At 37.1% G+C, this 17,778-nt stretch overlaps 1 protein-coding gene across 1 annotated transcript in view; it reads right to left on the bottom strand.

Annotated features, from left to right (window-relative positions):
• The window catches only part of ek1 (eph-like kinase 1), a 135,183-nt gene that overhangs the window by 35,928 nt on the left and 81,477 nt on the right, over positions 1-17,778 (bottom strand). The window contains exon 8 of the mRNA XM_022681064.2: positions 12,972-13,080. Within this exon, the coding sequence (XP_022536785.2) occupies positions 12,972-13,080 (109 nt within the window). The remainder of the gene's footprint in view (positions 1-12,971; positions 13,081-17,778) is intronic.

Below are 17,778 nucleotides of genomic sequence, written 5' to 3'. Positions count from 1 at the left end.
TGATAGAAGCATGTGGTAATCAGAGAGAGTGAATCGACCCTCCTACCAAACCTCCACCCCTTCAGACAACACCCCCGAGGTGCCACACACGCCCTCCCCCTGCACCTGCCGCACCCCGCTTTTCAAACACTGAAACGCTGATGAAACACTTCCCCCCTGTCACAGTCGGGGGTCTGTGAGGTCTCGCTCCGGGGTGTAAACGAGTATAACTTATTCTCCCAGTTGGCTCCGGTGGAGGGGCTGATTTGAATTTTAACTACAAAATATGCAGTTATTGACATATTTCTAAGGCAAAACAGCACCGTCTGAGAGTCTGTGATTAACACATCCTCTGTCTGCTATCTGCTTCATACATCTCCTTTGTCTGGCAATGAAGACATTGTGCATCACAGTGATTGCTGAATAGCTTTTGTCTATGACCCACTTTCTTTGTCTTGTTCAGCTTTTCTTTTGTCTTAGTCTCTGCATGTCTATCTGCAGGTGACAATCGCACGGGAGTGGAGGTGTGGAGTTGCTGACACAAGTGTTTCAGTTATTGCTCATTTGTTCAACTGAGACAGTGAGAGAGACAGAGAGAAATACGCTTCCAACACTTTTCCTTCATCATTCAACATGCATAACGTCATCTGAATTAGGGCTGTACAAGAAATCATATTTTGATCATTATCGTGATAAGGCAAGGCAAGGCAAGGCAAGTTTATTTATATAGCACCTTTCATACACAGCGGTCATTCAAAGTGCTTTACAAATTAGAAAATACACAGAGAAATCAAATAAATAATAATAATAAAAAAAAAAACATGTAAAAGAATAACAGTAAAAATGGAAAATAAAAACTAAAATAAGAGTAAAGCATGATTGATTCAAACATGATTAAAACAAAGATAAGTCAAATTAAAAATATGTAAAAGAACAACAAGGAATTTGAAATAAAAATAAAATAAGAATAAAGCATGAATAAAACATACATGATTAAAACAAAGAGAAGTAAAATTAAAAACATGTAAAAGAACAACAAGGAATTGGAAATAAAATTAAAATAAGAAAAAAACATAATATAAAAGTGCCGTTACAGAATAAAAGTGGGCGGAGCTGCAGTGTTTTAAACTGAGCTGAAAGCCTGATCAAACATGTAGGTTTTCAGTCTGGATTTAAACATGTTTAAATCCATAAGAGCTATTATGATAAACACATCGAAAGAGATGTGACAACTATAGTATCCAGGCTGGATGTAGAGCGAGGTAGTGAACACACACACACACCTCCTTATAGCCTGCAATAAATGAGTGCAGACAATCCAGGTGCCAAAAAAAACTATAAGAAATTAAAATTTATTTAATCTGTGGTGTAATTCATCACCCACCAACAACAGTTTATCGAACATGAACCTGAAAAAAAAAAAAGCTGCAAAACAAGCAGCCAAAGATTTACACTGCATAATTTCAGTATTAAGGCTTGATAGTATGTCCAAAAATGGCAACACAAGCAATCTAAGTGTTGCTGCCTCTAAAGTCAGGAGTTCGGATCACTTGTTCGATTCCCATTCATATGAGGTCCACACTACAAGGCGCCTGTGAGCTACTACTCCGTAATACTGCATCTGCAGGAATTTTAAAAGAGGTGGTGGCACATGTATCGGAGGAGGCATGTGCTAGTCAGCTAGAGGGAGTCCTAATGAGTGGGTTGGGTAATTGGCCTTGTAAATTGGGTAAAAAATGGGATAAAAATTTTGAAATAATAATAAAAAAATGGCACAGACATAGGCCTGAATAGAATGCATAACCCCCTATGCAATGGGGTACAATGGTTTAATTATAAAGCTTCCAGCATGCTTCCAGACTAGAGAGTTCCCTGAAAGGTTTATTACACATTAAAAATGATGTAATGTATACACTGGTCATACATAATGACATCACCTGCATAATAATGAGTAGGCTGCCAAGAGCTAATCAGCTAGCTGATTATTCATTGAGAGGAATAGGGTCGAAATGCTAATGCTAATGGGGATACCCCTTTCAAAGTGGAGATTTAGACACATTTAAATCATCTTTATTGTGCACTATTGAACCAAACATTTCGACCTATTAATAAAGCTTTAGGCACTTTCATCACTCATTTAAAATATGATTTTGAAACAGTAGTCTGACCCTCAGTTTTGAGTATTTTGATCTTTCCCCAGTGTGATCATAATAACAAATACTTCTCACATGCTGAATCTGCAATAGACAATTCAAAAAATGAAGCGGGGCACTCGTATAATGTCCAATATATTTATTTGATTCATGGATAAAACACAAAGGTTTCGGCCCCAGGCCTCTGCCCAGTGTGTCAAAGGTGGTTGCAGAGTGAACAAATAGGAACTTTGGCATGCATGAAAAATGCATGCATGAAATCCAATCTGACTGTTTACTTTCATGCTGAATGGCCATGCCCACAAATAATATATGTATTAATTCTAGAGCCACATACAAAAGTGACTCATAGCTGAGATTTGACGTGTCCAAAAATCAAATCTGTATCACTTCAACTTGGTAATGTGAACATATCAATAGTGTTATAACCAACAATACGCATAAAATAATTCAGCTTATAGGCTCTCAGTCCAGCTAGTGCCATGGTGCCCGCATTTCCATTGAGCTAATGAGGCTGAGTGGCTCTGAGTAGGCCCAAAGGACCTGGTCTATGTGCAGTGTGAGCAGCAGCCTTTGCTCTGGACATAAGGGCACACCAAGCTTTCAGCACGGCTCACTGCATCCAGCATGGCTTGTGGGACTAACTTGGCTGTCTTTGCCTGTGGACTGTTACTGGTTCATGAAGGGCAATGATGTAGTACACCAATAGTTACTGGTGGGGTGTCCCAACCTATAGTATGCCCTTTGAAAAGGGGTGTGGGCACCTTTTAATGAATGCATATTCAACTTCTATAATTCCCACTCAGTATTAACATACAGATGTGAAGATTTTGTTGTTGGAGCGAAGTATTGCCAATAAAACTGAACTCACTGGAGCTGATGAATATGAGAAGAATGCTAGAGGGGTATAAAGCCAAACAGCATTAAGCTGTGAAGCAGTGAAACTGTGTTTTCTGGAATGGTGGCGCTCCATCCAATATGCTTGGGAATTGCTGGGAATATTTAGAAATAAGGTAGTGATCAACTAACACCATAATATCACTAATGTGCTCCAAAAGTGCTCCAAAATCTAGTAGGAAGCATTCCCTGGAGAAGACAGTAGGGGCAGTTATTCCATCAAAAGCAAGATAAGCAGACCCTCTGTAATTTAATAAAGTAAGTAAATAAATAAATAAATAAATAATATTTTTTTCATTATAATCTATATGCTAGTACAACAGGTGATAATACAAACTGAAATACTGATTATGCCTGGTAATGACAATGCCTGATAATAGAGATAAAAGAGTTCCACAAACAAATGAATAATAAAAAATGATTTCATAACTAATCACCATCATCCCTACCCAAAACCAAAGTAAACAATATCCTAACAGTATAATAGCATCTATTATTGTCACACTCTAAAAAAAAAGCCAGGCACTCTCACTTGACATCTGAAAACCATTAATAAAACCGTAGTGGCAATAATAATTTATTTACAGCTATGGCCTATGGGGCTGAAAGCTATCTGATGCTAATCAACTAAAACAGCATTTTCAAAATGAAGATAAAAGGATGCATTATGCATTAAAATGATCTCATAGATGTAAATTTTGTCATAAAACAAAAGCACCGATCAACAGGGATTAAATGAAGGGGCTGCACAGCGTCCGAATCATCAATCGTCAATAAAGGCTTTTGTCGTCAAGGTCGTCAAAACATGCACAGTCTAATGAAAGCTACTTTAAATATAAGCATATTTATAAAGATGTCCCTGCAGACTCTGCCACCGGGGAGAGGAAAGCTTAGCCCCCTGGAGACGAGTCTTTAACCCCTTCATCCCGTCTGTCTGAGCAACGAGAAATTGATTTCCGTCCTCCGGGCTCATAAAGAAAGGAGGAAATGATGATGTCTTTGGAGTGTATCCACACAGTCATAAATCCTGAGCTCCTCAGAGAGGTGTTCAAAGACACTGAGGCCAGTGGTCGGGCAGCCTTCATTACGCTAATTGAAGTGCTAAAGAAAAATTGAGAGAACAGAGGCCGTGGCCTGAACCACTGGAAATTACTGCATTTCATTTACAGTTTCTAGCAGTAAAAAACGCACACTGATGCCTTTATGTCTGAGCATATCAGAGTTTGTTTGGTAGTCCTACTCAAATGTAATCATAATAAAATATATTATATGGATAAAAGCATCGTTTCTTATGATACTACCGTTATTAAAAAAATGTCTATCCTGCTTTTGCTGGACTAACTTTCTATGCTGGCTTTCTACTAGATAGTTCTATGTTTGGCTGCAAAAAACAGACAAGCAGACTGTGTGCATCAGCAGCAGACAAGTACCAGCGGGGGCCGCTTTAAGCAGCTGAATGCATTACTAGCATAGGTGTTTACAAACATTTTAACATATGACATATAGAATGTAAACATGTCATCTTTAAAAATGGTTTTATTTGCACTTTTGGAAAAAATTCTTCACTTGATTTAGTAAACTACTGGCTCGTGAACACATACATACAAACAAGGGCAGATTAGTGAACATGGGTATTAAACTCATAACCCTGTCATTAATAAACCAGTGCTGTAACCCCTAGCAAGAATATATAAATGGGAATGTCCCTCACACAAGTACTGTTACTTTAGTCAAAACATAATCAATAAAATATCTCAGATTAGAATGCCACAATTAAAGAATGAAAGGGTGTTTTCACACCAGCACTATTTGGTCTGGTAAAAAAAAAAGACTATGGTTTGTTTGAGCAGATGCGAAAACAGCCAAGAGCCGTAATGTTCTAAACATAATCTAAAGCGGTTCGCTTGTGGCAAAAAAAATGATCTGATCGTGATCCAAACTATCATATAGACTCCTCTTATTTGAGTTCATTGGCTGTTCAGGTGCAGATTAACCTGCTTAATGACCCAGATACTTGCTACAGATACTACAGATACAAAATAATGCCACCTTTGCTGTTGCTCCATGTTAATGTTTTCACACTGAATGCCATGCATGCAGTACTTGGTGTTCACACATGCACAAATCCACTTACAGCACAGACATCTGCTCCACACATTTTATAAAATCAATTAGTTTAAAAAGTGCAGTTTTTGGTGAATTTTCCACCTTTAGTGTTAAAGTAGCTTCACACTGCTAAAAAAACACAACAGTTCTGATCAATCAGAAGAGGCAACATGCCCACAAACCATGGGAGAAAACACTTAAAGGAAACAAACTGGTTTGATACAAACTAATTCCAACAAGAGACAGGAAATACAGGTGTGAAAACCTTGCACAATATGGCTCAACAGTTTCAACTTAGTGAGTTTGGGTGTCAAACCCATAAACCTATGATCAATAACCCAGTGCTCTAACAACTGAGCCACCACTGCCCCTACACCTTCAACTCAAGCATTCTTCACACACACCATAAACAGCCTGTAATAAGTTAAATAATGGTGAGAGGCCAGGGTCAACCTAGGTATGTATCACTAGTGAGGGATTTGATAGGGTTAACACTGAATAACAACATGCATTGTTATCACTGGCGATAGCTGAGTTGAATCTAAATCTACTCAATGCTGTCCAGTAAGCACACGAGGGAGAGAACAACAACAACACACATACAAAATTAAATGGAAGGTGGATTAAGCTCAGGCAAAGAGGCGTAATGGCCAGATGGACGTGTTTGGAAAAAATATATAGGCTGGAGTAGCCATAATATTCATCCAACGTCTGCCTTCCATTATGTTTATGTCCTCTGGGAGTGTGACAGGACGCTCTGTCTTTCCACGTCTGATTGCATGTGTGAGTCTGTATTGAAATATTCCCCTATTACCGCACACGTGTATGAAGTGACGGTATAGTGTGAGTGAGTTAGCGTGGTACGGTGGCTAACCCCTGAGGAAATTACAAGTAATACCTGCACTACATCAAGTGCCAAAGTGCCTACACGCCAGATCCACAGCTCTAATACTGTGCGTACAATCACAAAGCGCATTTGCGGCCTCCGTTCACTCACAGAGCGGACGTGCCGATGCCATTTACTGCTATTATACCTTCACAGCCTTCATTCACAGAGGCGATGTCAGTGAAATACGCAGAAACAGGCTGTGCTGACCCAGACGCCCGCCATTGTTTATAGACTCGGATTCCACGTCTCTTTATGGATGACGCCACATAACACTCCCATAATGCCCTGATGTACCGGAGCATATTTCAGCTGCTTTTTTTCTCAGCGTGGTAATGAAAACACGTGGGTTATTACTTTGCTTCCAGTGCTTCCTGTGTTGCCAGAAAGAACAAGGCTTGTATTATCGACTACAGCGCTGCGCAACGTAACTAAGTGACTGAAGGGATTTAATTATGTCAATACAGAGTAATTCAATTGTATGCAGGAGTCTAATATTAAGAGAGCTACGTCTTGAGGGCAAGTGACTACCAATAAAAACCAACCAAATACACTTTCTATAATACAATTTCTATAACAATCAAATATAACTTTAATTTATAAGCTATTTAATTTTTAAGATGTTTGCAAAAAGCATGTGCTTTGTAAAAGGCTACATGGTTAATCCTTTGAATCCAGGATTTGACATTTTTTACAGCCTACACATGGCAAAAGCTATGTAAATATTGTGAGGTGTTATCTTGTAAGTAAGGCTGAACACCAATTTGCTTATTAAAGATGATTTGAATTATTCAATTCAAGCAAGACCTGATAGTGGGTGCTAGGTTGATGGGGCATTTAACTTTTTCCTCATCATATAAGGCATTACCACTTTATTAAACTTACTTTTACTACTTATGAATAATTAGAAGTTTGTAGTAACTACTAATCATTCCGTAACTGCATGAACACTGATCACTTTACATTTGTCATAATTGAGGATAATGAAGAACTAATATAGGGAATGGCATATTCTTTTACAGTTTATAGGAGTTTAAAAATGAGTTTAAAAAGGAATTTGTTAAATTACAAAGCAAAAAAAAATAAGGAAAAGGAAGAAAAAAATAAAATTGGAATATTCAGTAAAAATGAGAATTCAGTAAAAATCTTGGCTAAGAAAAATAGCTAAGTCCTCAAATTAAGTAATTCTTCTAACAAAAGAAAATCCTTCATTATATTAAGACCAATTATAGGTGAGTGATGTGATCCATAGATGCCACAATAAACAACTAGATTTAGAGTCTACTGCTGTTTTGATGCCAGATGCTGAACAAACCAATACAATTTTCAATAAAAAACACATTCAATCCAGTATGTCCAACCATTTGACTGGTACTTTAATTACTATCTCAAGGGTAATTAACCACCTAAGTAAGAAGGTGGTTCACTTGACATCATAAACATGAGAAATACATACCAGCTCTCCTGCAGAGCTATGAGATACCTAGAAACTTTAACTAAATTAAAAAGTGTTAAATTAAAAATTAAAATTAAAATTGCACAATTAAAGTGAACTGCAGGGATTCAAACTGTGTAACTAACAGTGTTGGGAGTAACGGCGTTAAAACTAACGGCGTTACTAACGCCGTTACTTTTTTTCAGTAACGAGTAATCTAACTAATTACTATGACTGTAACTATAACGCCGTTACCATTTCCGACACCCCGTTACTGCACGTTACTTTAGCAGCTCTATGAACTTTTTTTTTTTATTTCGCTTTGCCCTGGTTAATCCCTCCTCTGTCCGGTGAACTTGAGCTTCTGGCCGCTGTGCCTGTGGTTTGGCGTGGTGAAGTGAGGCACAATTGTGACGATTTGCGTGCTCTAATCAATTCAGTGATTGCCGTGGACAGCCCAAGTTCCGAATTAAGGACGTTAAGCTCTTTTTAGCTGCTCCGGTTTTTGTGGTGCTGCTGCTTTCTATTTTAGAGCTTAGATTCTCTGCCCGAATCCCACCTGACCTGAGGACCGACCCGAAATCAGGCTCCTATTTTTATTTTATATAAAGCTCTGGTGTGATAATCACAATGTTGCTAAGTAACCAATTATTATTGTTCACTAAAGCGAACGAAATAGCGAAAATTGAAAGTGAAAAACATTTGTGTTAACTGAATCTAATAAAAACGGTAATTAAAAGGAAAAACAGAACTATCTCGAACTGTATTTTGTGTTTATAAAACTAACTAAAACGAACTGAAATTACTGATAGAATACCCTCATTTTTGTGTTTAATTTATTTATAAGCGCTGTTGTACAGCGGAGTTGTACAGCGGGAGTTGTTGTGCCGAGCGCGCGGCACTCGGCGTCCGTTAGTTCTTGTGTAAAGCGCTCGCGCTAGCAAGCCCACCCTAAAATGAACAGAAAAAATAAAAACAAAATAAAATTAAACTATAATAAAAAGGAAAACTGTAATCACGTAGCTCTGGGCGCACGTGAACGCCTCCGCGTTTGACTTGCAGCATTGTGTGTAGCTGTTCTTAAAAATCATTTAAATTAAATAATAGTTCTATGCTTCTATGTTACAGTGTTAATTAACATAATTCTGATTATATTTCGCTCATTCAATCAGCCCGAAAACAGACAGTTTATGGGGCGGATCGGGTCAGGCTCATAATGACAGTTTATGGCTCGGGCTTGGGCAGAATGTGCACGGGCTCCGGCTGGGTCGGATTTTTTGGGCATGATCTAAGCTCTATTCTCTTTTGGTGAAGCTGTTATATTAATACCATTTTAACGGGCATTAAATTGTTGTTTTTGTCCATTATTTTGTTTTATATATACATATTTCTTTTGAGTGTGGCTTGGTTTGTTAAATTTCATCCCCAGACGCGTTTTTCCGCTTTTTTCAGTATTACAAGTTTTAGTAATTTTCTTTGGTTGTGTGGAGAATTTCGTTTTATTTTTTTGAAATTCGTTAGATTATATTTTTGTCAACATTTTGGGTTTATTTTCGTTTGTTATTTTTTGTTATTTTTCTAATAATAATAGTAAATGCATAATTGATTTCATTTTTTTGACGGGCGAATAATAAAAAGTAACGCGATAGTTACTTTTACTGGTAACTAATTACTTTTATAGTGGAGTAACTCCGTTAGTAACTCAGTTACTTTTTTGGAGAAGTAACGAGTAACTATAACTAATTACTTTTTCAAAGTAACGTGCCCAACACTGGTAACTAAACTGTGATAATGGGATCCAGAAACAATGCAAGCGGCTACCATCGGGAAGCTCTCTTAGCAAGAGGCTGAATTCTTCAGCTCTCTTCTGTTTTCAGTTGAAAAGCAGCTCAACTTAGACTTGCAAATGATGTGTCCACACACCGATTAGGAAGCACCTGCACGACGTGTGGCCACGTTTGGCAAGCCTGCCGGAACAGTCCACGGAGATAACCAAACTGGTCCCCAATCGTTGGCGAGCGTCTGCCATTTTCTAATTGCTTTCTGTAAGAATGCAGGAAACAGCAGAACAAAGCAGGACAATGATCAAGAGCCATCTGGCAAAGCTATCACTAGCCAATGGGGAGACTGTCATGCCATACCTACAGTATAAACACACACATACATATATAGGACGACTGAAAGAATGTTTTTATCTATGAAAACTAAAAAAAAAAAAAAACTACGAATTCAGCTTGTCTAGACAAGAAATTATAATAGTATTAATGATAATAACAATTCACAGCAAAGTTTAAATCAACAGTATTTAAACTTATTTCATAAGTTTTTGTTGTTATCTTTATCAAAATATGTGTTCTGAAAATGTTTCCTGAATTAAATGTACACTGGACAGAGCTGACATATGTACTGGTAGTGCTGGGACCAAAAGAAGAAGAAAGTGACTAAAAAGCTTGAATCTGCTATAAAATTAAGCTCCATGCATTTCCATGTTAGCTATGGTGAAAGTGCTTTTCCACGAGGGACTAGTTAGTTGAATCTGCAGATTCTCAGCAGATTCTAAGCAGCTTTCTAAAAGTACGTAACTGATACAACAGGATTGATTACGTGTTGGCTGAGTAAAGATCATTACTTATATTCTGTAAGAGAATATTATTGTTCTTTAAGCAAAGTAGAGATAACTAATTGGTGAAACATGTTTTGGTTAATGTGTTTCACTTTCCACTGCAGTAAATATGTGTAATAAGTGGAAAACATTAGATATATTATGGCATGAATACAATATATAGGCAAAAGTTTTGAGATACACCTCAGATGTTTCCTTTATGCTTCATTCAATCCCATTTCCACAAGTGTATAACATTAAACATCAAGTCGTGCATTCTGTCTTTATCAACTTTGCTGGTAAAACTGGTAGTTTTAGAGAGCTCCCTGAATTCCAGAGTGGTACTGTAATATCTAAAGCCTAAATCAACTGATATAAAAGCCTCAAACCGCATAAAACGTGCTGTTTCTACATCGTGGCTTGAAGCTCTCATGTCCCGACCTGCCAGATTGACTCTTCTTCATCTCTCTGATATCTCTGAGGAGAACTTTTCCAAAGCTCAAAAGGGCTCTATCCAGACCAGCTGAGTGACTTTACATCTTAGTCTAGAGAGTCCCTCCATGTGCTGTGTTTGTTTTTAATATAAAGCTTTCATTGAGAAAAAAAAGCTATTCATTTTTTTTATTACTATTACGAGCACATTAAACATGTCTTACAGAGATCTGAAACCGTGATATCTTAATATTTCAAGTCATGGTCCTGGAGTTTAAATCAACATATGGTATCTGAGATACCATCAAGCCTATTAGAGCTCAACTTTTCTAAAGATACCATCTGCTCTGCTGGAGTGCAAGAATTACAAACACAGCGTCCTGTTTACAAGATGCTTGATATAATCCAACTTTTCCTGTGGCCAAACTCAAGAAATCTGGAATCAATGACCAAAAACTGCCAATCCTGCTATTTTGCAAGAAGGGGCCACTCTGAAGGAGCTCCAGACGGCATGTATCAAATACCCTGTTAAGGCTAGATGGTACGGTGTGGTCCAGAGCCAAGGTACTGCATGCAATTTAAATGTTTGGCTCAGCGTTTCATTACAAAACACTGGCCTGCACGTTCCTCTAGAGCTTGTCACACTACATTAGTGTCACAGCTGCAACTGCCAACCTGCTGCTCCAAGTGGATGGAAATCAAAGCCTTTGTTTATTGCCTTCATGAGGGTCTTTCCCTGGGCACTTTTGTGGACACATAAACACACATATACAGGCAGCACACTGGCTTTTGTGTCAAATGGTAAAAATTTGTATGGTAAAACAGTAACAGAAGACAGTCAGCTAGAACACACCGGTACAAAACCATAGGATTGGAACTGGATAGGACTCAAAAAAGCTCATACTGGGTCCATTAAAATAAGTCTAGGTTTGCACTGACATAGATCGGACCTTCCTATTTGAAAAGCATTCACATTTTGAAGCTGATGTAGTTTGCTTGCTTAATCTGTACGAGGCATCTGCTTTCAAAGCAGACATCACAAATGCCTTGCGACAGAATGCAGGATTCTGCTTTGATGCTGCTTTGCTAAATCAAAATTATTCCATGTTCTATGTGTTTTTCACTTTGTTAAAAGCTTTTTTTATAAGACATACTTGAATAGAAAAAAATCTGTCAAATAAGTCTGTTCTTACTGCCAGACCACATTATTTTATGGAGACAGAGGCCAGAGTAAAAGTAAAGGAAAACGTTTTGCTCTTTGATCAGTCAACAAAAAGAAGACTTCAAAAAGCTGATTCTTCTATGTGTTATCTAAACAGCATTCATTCTTGCCTTGCCTCTTTCTTCCTCTCTCTGTTTCTCCTCTCCTCTGACCCATCTTCTTCATTCATTTCCATTTAATGGCCTCCATCATTGCCGGCCCTATAGGAACATTCTGCTCGCCTAGCTCTGCCCACTCTCTCTCTCTCTCTCTCTGTCTTTCTTCTGCTCTTTCAATTGGCTTCTCGAGTGTTTGCTTTCATCTCCATGGGTTACTATCTGCAATCAGAGGCCGTTCCAATTTTTTGGAGTGTCTTTTCATATCTTTTGTAAACACAGATATAAAGAGAGGGAGAGAAAGAAAGAGAGGGTGAATATTTGTGTTTGTAGATTTACAGTGTTCTGTAAGGGTGTACCACAGCAAAACACACAAGTGCAAACACACAAACAGACACACACTTACACACACACACAAACAGCTTTTAGTATCTGCTGTTGCTTTTGCTTTTTTAGTGAGCACTTCATTAATGAGAAACGATGAAATACTCATTTCAGAAAGTTGCGTCTGCTGTTTGTAAGTTCCAGATGGTGAGACATTGCAAATGATTATACTGACTACTTCAATACGATAAAAAACAAAACAAAACTGTACACACATTTAAAATAAGTAAAAGTAAACCTTCTAAATGAGAACCCAACCCCTCACTCTTAAAACACATTTAAAACAATATATTTTTTTATGTTACTTAATTATCTATAGTTGTAAGTATGTTCATTATGGAAGCTCAGTATAAGATTACCCTTACAAGCGTAACAATGCATTTAAACTGTTTACCTTTAAATAATCCGTGAACATAATAAAAAGACGATAGAAATGGGAAGCTCACTCGTTATGTGTCGGCTGCCAGTATAAATATGTGATTGGATAGCCAATGTCTGGATCTGTTTAGATCAAACTTATGTATTTATAGAATATGTAAACCCAAATTTCATATGGAGCAAGCAGAGAAAATACTTTTAACAACAACTAACCAGTAACCCCTCTCAAAAGTACATCAGCCAAGTACAAAGAGTATCAGAACACAGCAGAGATATTTTTTTCTAAAGAGTAAGGAGATTGTACTGTGCTATTTAGAGGATGATATACATCTTAGGCCATAAAAACAGAACAATAAGATGATGTGCAACTCTGCATAAAACCAGAAAACCAGAATTTCTTACCTGCCACTGACCACAAAGCAGGCTACCAGAAGAATGAGCAATACCACTCCTCCTGCTATGGACACAGCCAAGATGGTCTGCTGGTTTGGGTCTCCCACTGCCAACATGTCTGTGAGGGAAAAAAAATGATTATACACATTTAGGAGTGTCCAAAGCCCACTTACAATGCAGTTACTAATCTTAGAAAGATAATAATGATCAAAAACTGCTCACACCAAAATTAACGCATATCAATATTTGCAATCATTTTTAAATCTAATTCTATGCTGGAAAATAAAAATGACATTTATAAGAATTAATATAGCAATTTTAGATAGAATTTTAGAAAGATAGTATTATTTATCTTCAGTTGCAAGAAAAAGTATGTGAACCCTTTGGGATTACTTGGATTTCTGCATAAACTGGTCATTAAATGTGTTCTGATCTTCATCTAAGTCACAACAATAGACAAACAAATTGTATGTTTACATGGTTTTAATGAACACAGCATGTTAACACTCACAGAGCAGGGTGTAAAAAGTATGTGAACCCTTAGGCTACTGACTTTTCTAAGAGTTAATTGGAGCCATGAATCCAATCAATGTGATGAGATTGGATGTGTTGGAAAAGCTTCCCTGCACTATAAAAAAAACACCAGTTTTAAGTTTGCTGTTCTTAAGAAGCATTGCTTGATGTGAATCATGTCTTGCAAAAAAGAGCTCTCAGAAGACCCACGTTCAAGAATTGTTGACTTTCCTGAAGCTGGAAAGGGCTAAAAAAGTATCTCTAAAACCCTTGATGTTCATGTGTCCACGGTAAGATAAACGATTTACAAATGGAGAAAGTTCAGCACTGTTTCTACTCTCCCTAGGCGTGGTCTTCCTGTAAAGATGACTGCAAGAGCACAGAACAGAATGATCAATGAGGTGAGGAAGAATTCTACTTAAGACCATCTGTACACCAACTGAAGCTCAACAGAGGATGGATGATGCAACAGGACAACGACCAAAACATAAAAGTAAATCAACCAAATGGCTTCAACAGAAAACAAAAAACACCTTCTAGAGTGGCCTAGTCAGAGCCCTGACCTCAACCCAATTGAAATGCTGTGGCATGAACTCAAGAGAGCGATTCACACCAGATATCCCAAGAATATTGCTGAACTGAAACAGTTTTGTGAAGAGAAATGGTCCAAAATTCCTCCTGACTGCTGTGCAGGTCTGATCTGTAACTACAGGAAACGTTTGGTTGAGGTTATTGCTGCCAAAGGAGGATCAACCAGTTATTAAATCCAAAGGATCACATATTTTTTTCCAACCTGCACTGTGAATGTTAACATGTTGTGTTTAATAAAACCATGCAAACATATCATTTTTGTGTGGTATTATTATGGGCAGACTGTGTTTGTCTATTGTTGTGACTTAAATTAAGAACAGAACACATTTAATGACCACATACTTTTTCTTGCAACTGTATTTTTTTAAGTCAGTGTCTTGTTGAATACTGTACTGTAACAAAATGTATGTCTCTTTTTTTAAATTTGGTTGTGGGTAGAGGCTCACAATGACAAAGTAAATTTCATTCCATTTTATTCTGTTCTTCTAATGTTCAAATATCTCTTACAGATTTCACAAACAGTTGAAGCTGAGCTCTGCACAGTAGCAGATCTCCAGGACTTGGTCTAGACTATACACAAAAAGGTATACATATTTTTTTGTGTTATTCCCAAGATAAGATCATTTTAAAAGCAGATCATGTGTCAGTTGTTTGGCAGGCGATATATGCTTCTGGAGTGTTACTGTTTAGTGATGTGTTTCCAGATCAGCTGTGAACAAACTCCAAAAGAGTGCTGATAAGCCTCACGGATGCTTCATCAACATAATCTCCCATACCAGCATCTCGACTGCAACAATCCCCCAATTACATACTGTATGCAAGCAACCAGCCTGCATTAAATCAGAAATGTCAAGAGTTCTCCAGTTCAATCAGCCTGCTGTGCCCCATGAGGCAACACGTAGAGGAATCCTGAGAGATGCCGTCTGACAGCTCTGCGGCACTTCACAAGGTGCAACACCCCCACAATGGGTTGCCTGAGTGGAGGAGCCAAAAAAATCATCAGGATTTATGAGAAGAAACACGATTAAACAGATCTAGGGAGGAAGCGGGGGGAGCAATGATTAAATAAAAAATGTGGGTCATACTTTACTTGAAGGTGCAGCTATAATAACTATAAATAACACAAAATTATCTCATGATACTCTTTATGGAGGCCTATATTTGATGGCAAATTCTTCATTATTAGGCCTCTGGGCTACAGTGAACAATTTAGTTATTCTTTATGGGTCTACTTTCAAAGACTATATAACTGAATTATGGTTATATTACTTTAAATGCCAATTTCCTTTCCTTTCTTGCTCCCTTTTAAGCTTATTTATATAGGACTTTTAACAAAGATCAATGAAACAAAGATCTGGTTCGGAGCTGCATGTGAGCACAATATGGCTATGGTGGCAAAGACATGCTCCCTTCAGATCAGGAGGAAGAAACCTTGGAAAGGACCAAAACTTAAAAGCTTTAATAAACATCTTTTGTTTAAACTGGTATGGAACAAATAACACAAGGAAAGTGGAATAATGAAAGATCTGAATCTGGAGAGGAGAAACATGCTAGTAGAATAGGCTGATGAAGCTTTTGTAAACCTACTACCATCCAATCACATCAATTTATCTCTGTTATGTCTCTTATTTTAAAATTCACAAAATTCTATTTCTATTTTTGACTACTTCTCTATATGTAAGGCATATCTTCGGAATAGATGCAACATATTAGATGCAATAGATGCAAAAGTAGTTAAATGGATTTATTAGGGGGAAATTAGGGATTAAGCCTAGTTTAACCCCATAATTTAATTTTAATGGAAAATCTCAATTTAAACATTTTGTGTAGTTCAAGACTAGGCTTAATCCCCATCTGCAAACCTGCATCATAGACTAAACTGTCTATAGTCTGAACCTGTAAAACATAAAAACAAAGAAATAACTAATAGATATGCAGTATTAAAAACAAATAGAAAAATAAAAGTAAGCTTAATGCTATACAGATGTGCTGACAGAAAAACAAGTTTAAATTTGTCCAAGTCTAATTACTGAGAAAGATTAGATCTAAGTAAGATTGTCATATTTATATAAATATGTGAAAACACAGCATAATTAGTTGTGTTGCCTACAATACAGAAAGAGAGGAATAAACCGCTGTGAGTGACAGCGTGTTTGTGTGTTTGTACTGTGTGTTGCCTTTAGGGACTTATTCAGCTCGCTCATAAGATAAAGCATGTACACATAATTAACTAAAGATCAAAATCAGCAGTTCAAGCACTGTGTTGTAAATACAACCACAAATTAGAAAAAGTTGAAACAAAAAGCTGTGTTCTTACATTTACTTAGATTTTTATTTTATTGCAGACAGTATGAACCCAAATTATTTAATATTTTGTTTGATCAACTTGACATCTGCTAATATACTTCCATTTCTGCATTTTTTATCTGTAACACATCCCAAAAAGTTGGAGTGATAAAGCACTGAGGTGGGGTGATTTACCACTTTTTACAAACATTTATTTATGTTTTGTCACTGAGGATGTTTCAGGTGTTATTGTGTTCCTGTTCTTCTTGCAAACATGTCTTATGGTGTAAAACAGTTCAGGGACTGTCACAATTTTTGCTTCAAAATTGTCCATATTGGGGGATGGGTCAGAAATGCAGGCAGGCCAGTCCATTACCTGAACCCTCCTCTGCAGCAATGGCTGTGTTATGTGTGTAGCATGTGGTTCTGCATTGCCTTGCTAAAAAAATGACATCTCTTTTTTTCAGACTTTAAGCTGATAACAGTCTTGTAGGTTTGACAAACTGAAGATCCTATGCCTTCCTTCATTTCTCAAAATCCTGATTACAATCTCCTCTTGACATCATTTGTTTGACATTATATTATTATTTAGTACGTTTTACTTCATTACTAATCCTAAATTGCTCCCCTCCTAGCTTCCTTTCCCATGTTTTAGGCCTGAAATACAGAACTATATACATATAGCCACCAAACCAAGCTGATCTGCTTGAATTTTTGCACCAGGAGTGGAATAAAGCTATGCAAAAGCAGTATGTAAGACTGTCGGAGGAGAACATGCCAAGATGCATGCAAATTGTGCTTAAAAACCAGCAATATTTCACCACATATTGATTTAGGACTCTTAAAACTTTATAAAGATGAACTTGTTTTCTTTGCATTATTTGAGGCCTGAAAGCTCTGCATGTTTTTTGTTATTTCAGCCATTTCTCATTTTCTGCAAATAAATTCTCTAAATGATAATAATTTATTTGGAATTTGGGAGAAGTTGTCGGTAGTTTATAGAATAAAACAACAATGTTCATTTTATTCAAACATATACTGTACCTATAAATAGCAAAATCTGAGAAACTGATACAGAGACTGAAGTGTTCTCTTATTTTTTTCACAGCTGTATATCTTTTCAGTTCAAATTATGATTAGCACACAAAGTATGAAATATCTTGGGTTCATATTTCTGCAATATAAATAAAAGGCAAAGTTCAAATAAAATAGGCATTTCCCATACTGTCTCAACTTTTTTCTAATTTACAGCTGTAGATAAATGATTAAATAAGGCAGCTCCCAGCCCACACTGTGTGTGTAATTTCCTGAACACTCATCCTCCTCTTTAACTTGTACTGCTGGGTAATGTAATGTGGAGTCAGGTGCTAAGAATCTTTTAAAACTGCAGTCAGTCTATAGTGGGTTTTAATGATGTCTCTAGCCC

This window comes from Astyanax mexicanus, chromosome 1, assembly GCF_023375975.1.
Source record: "Astyanax mexicanus isolate ESR-SI-001 chromosome 1, AstMex3_surface, whole genome shotgun sequence".
NCBI classification, from domain to species: Eukaryota; Metazoa; Chordata; class Actinopteri; order Characiformes; family Acestrorhamphidae; genus Astyanax; species Astyanax mexicanus.
Note: the sequence above shows the minus strand (reverse complement) of the source record. Positions and strands in the feature narration are given on the sequence as shown.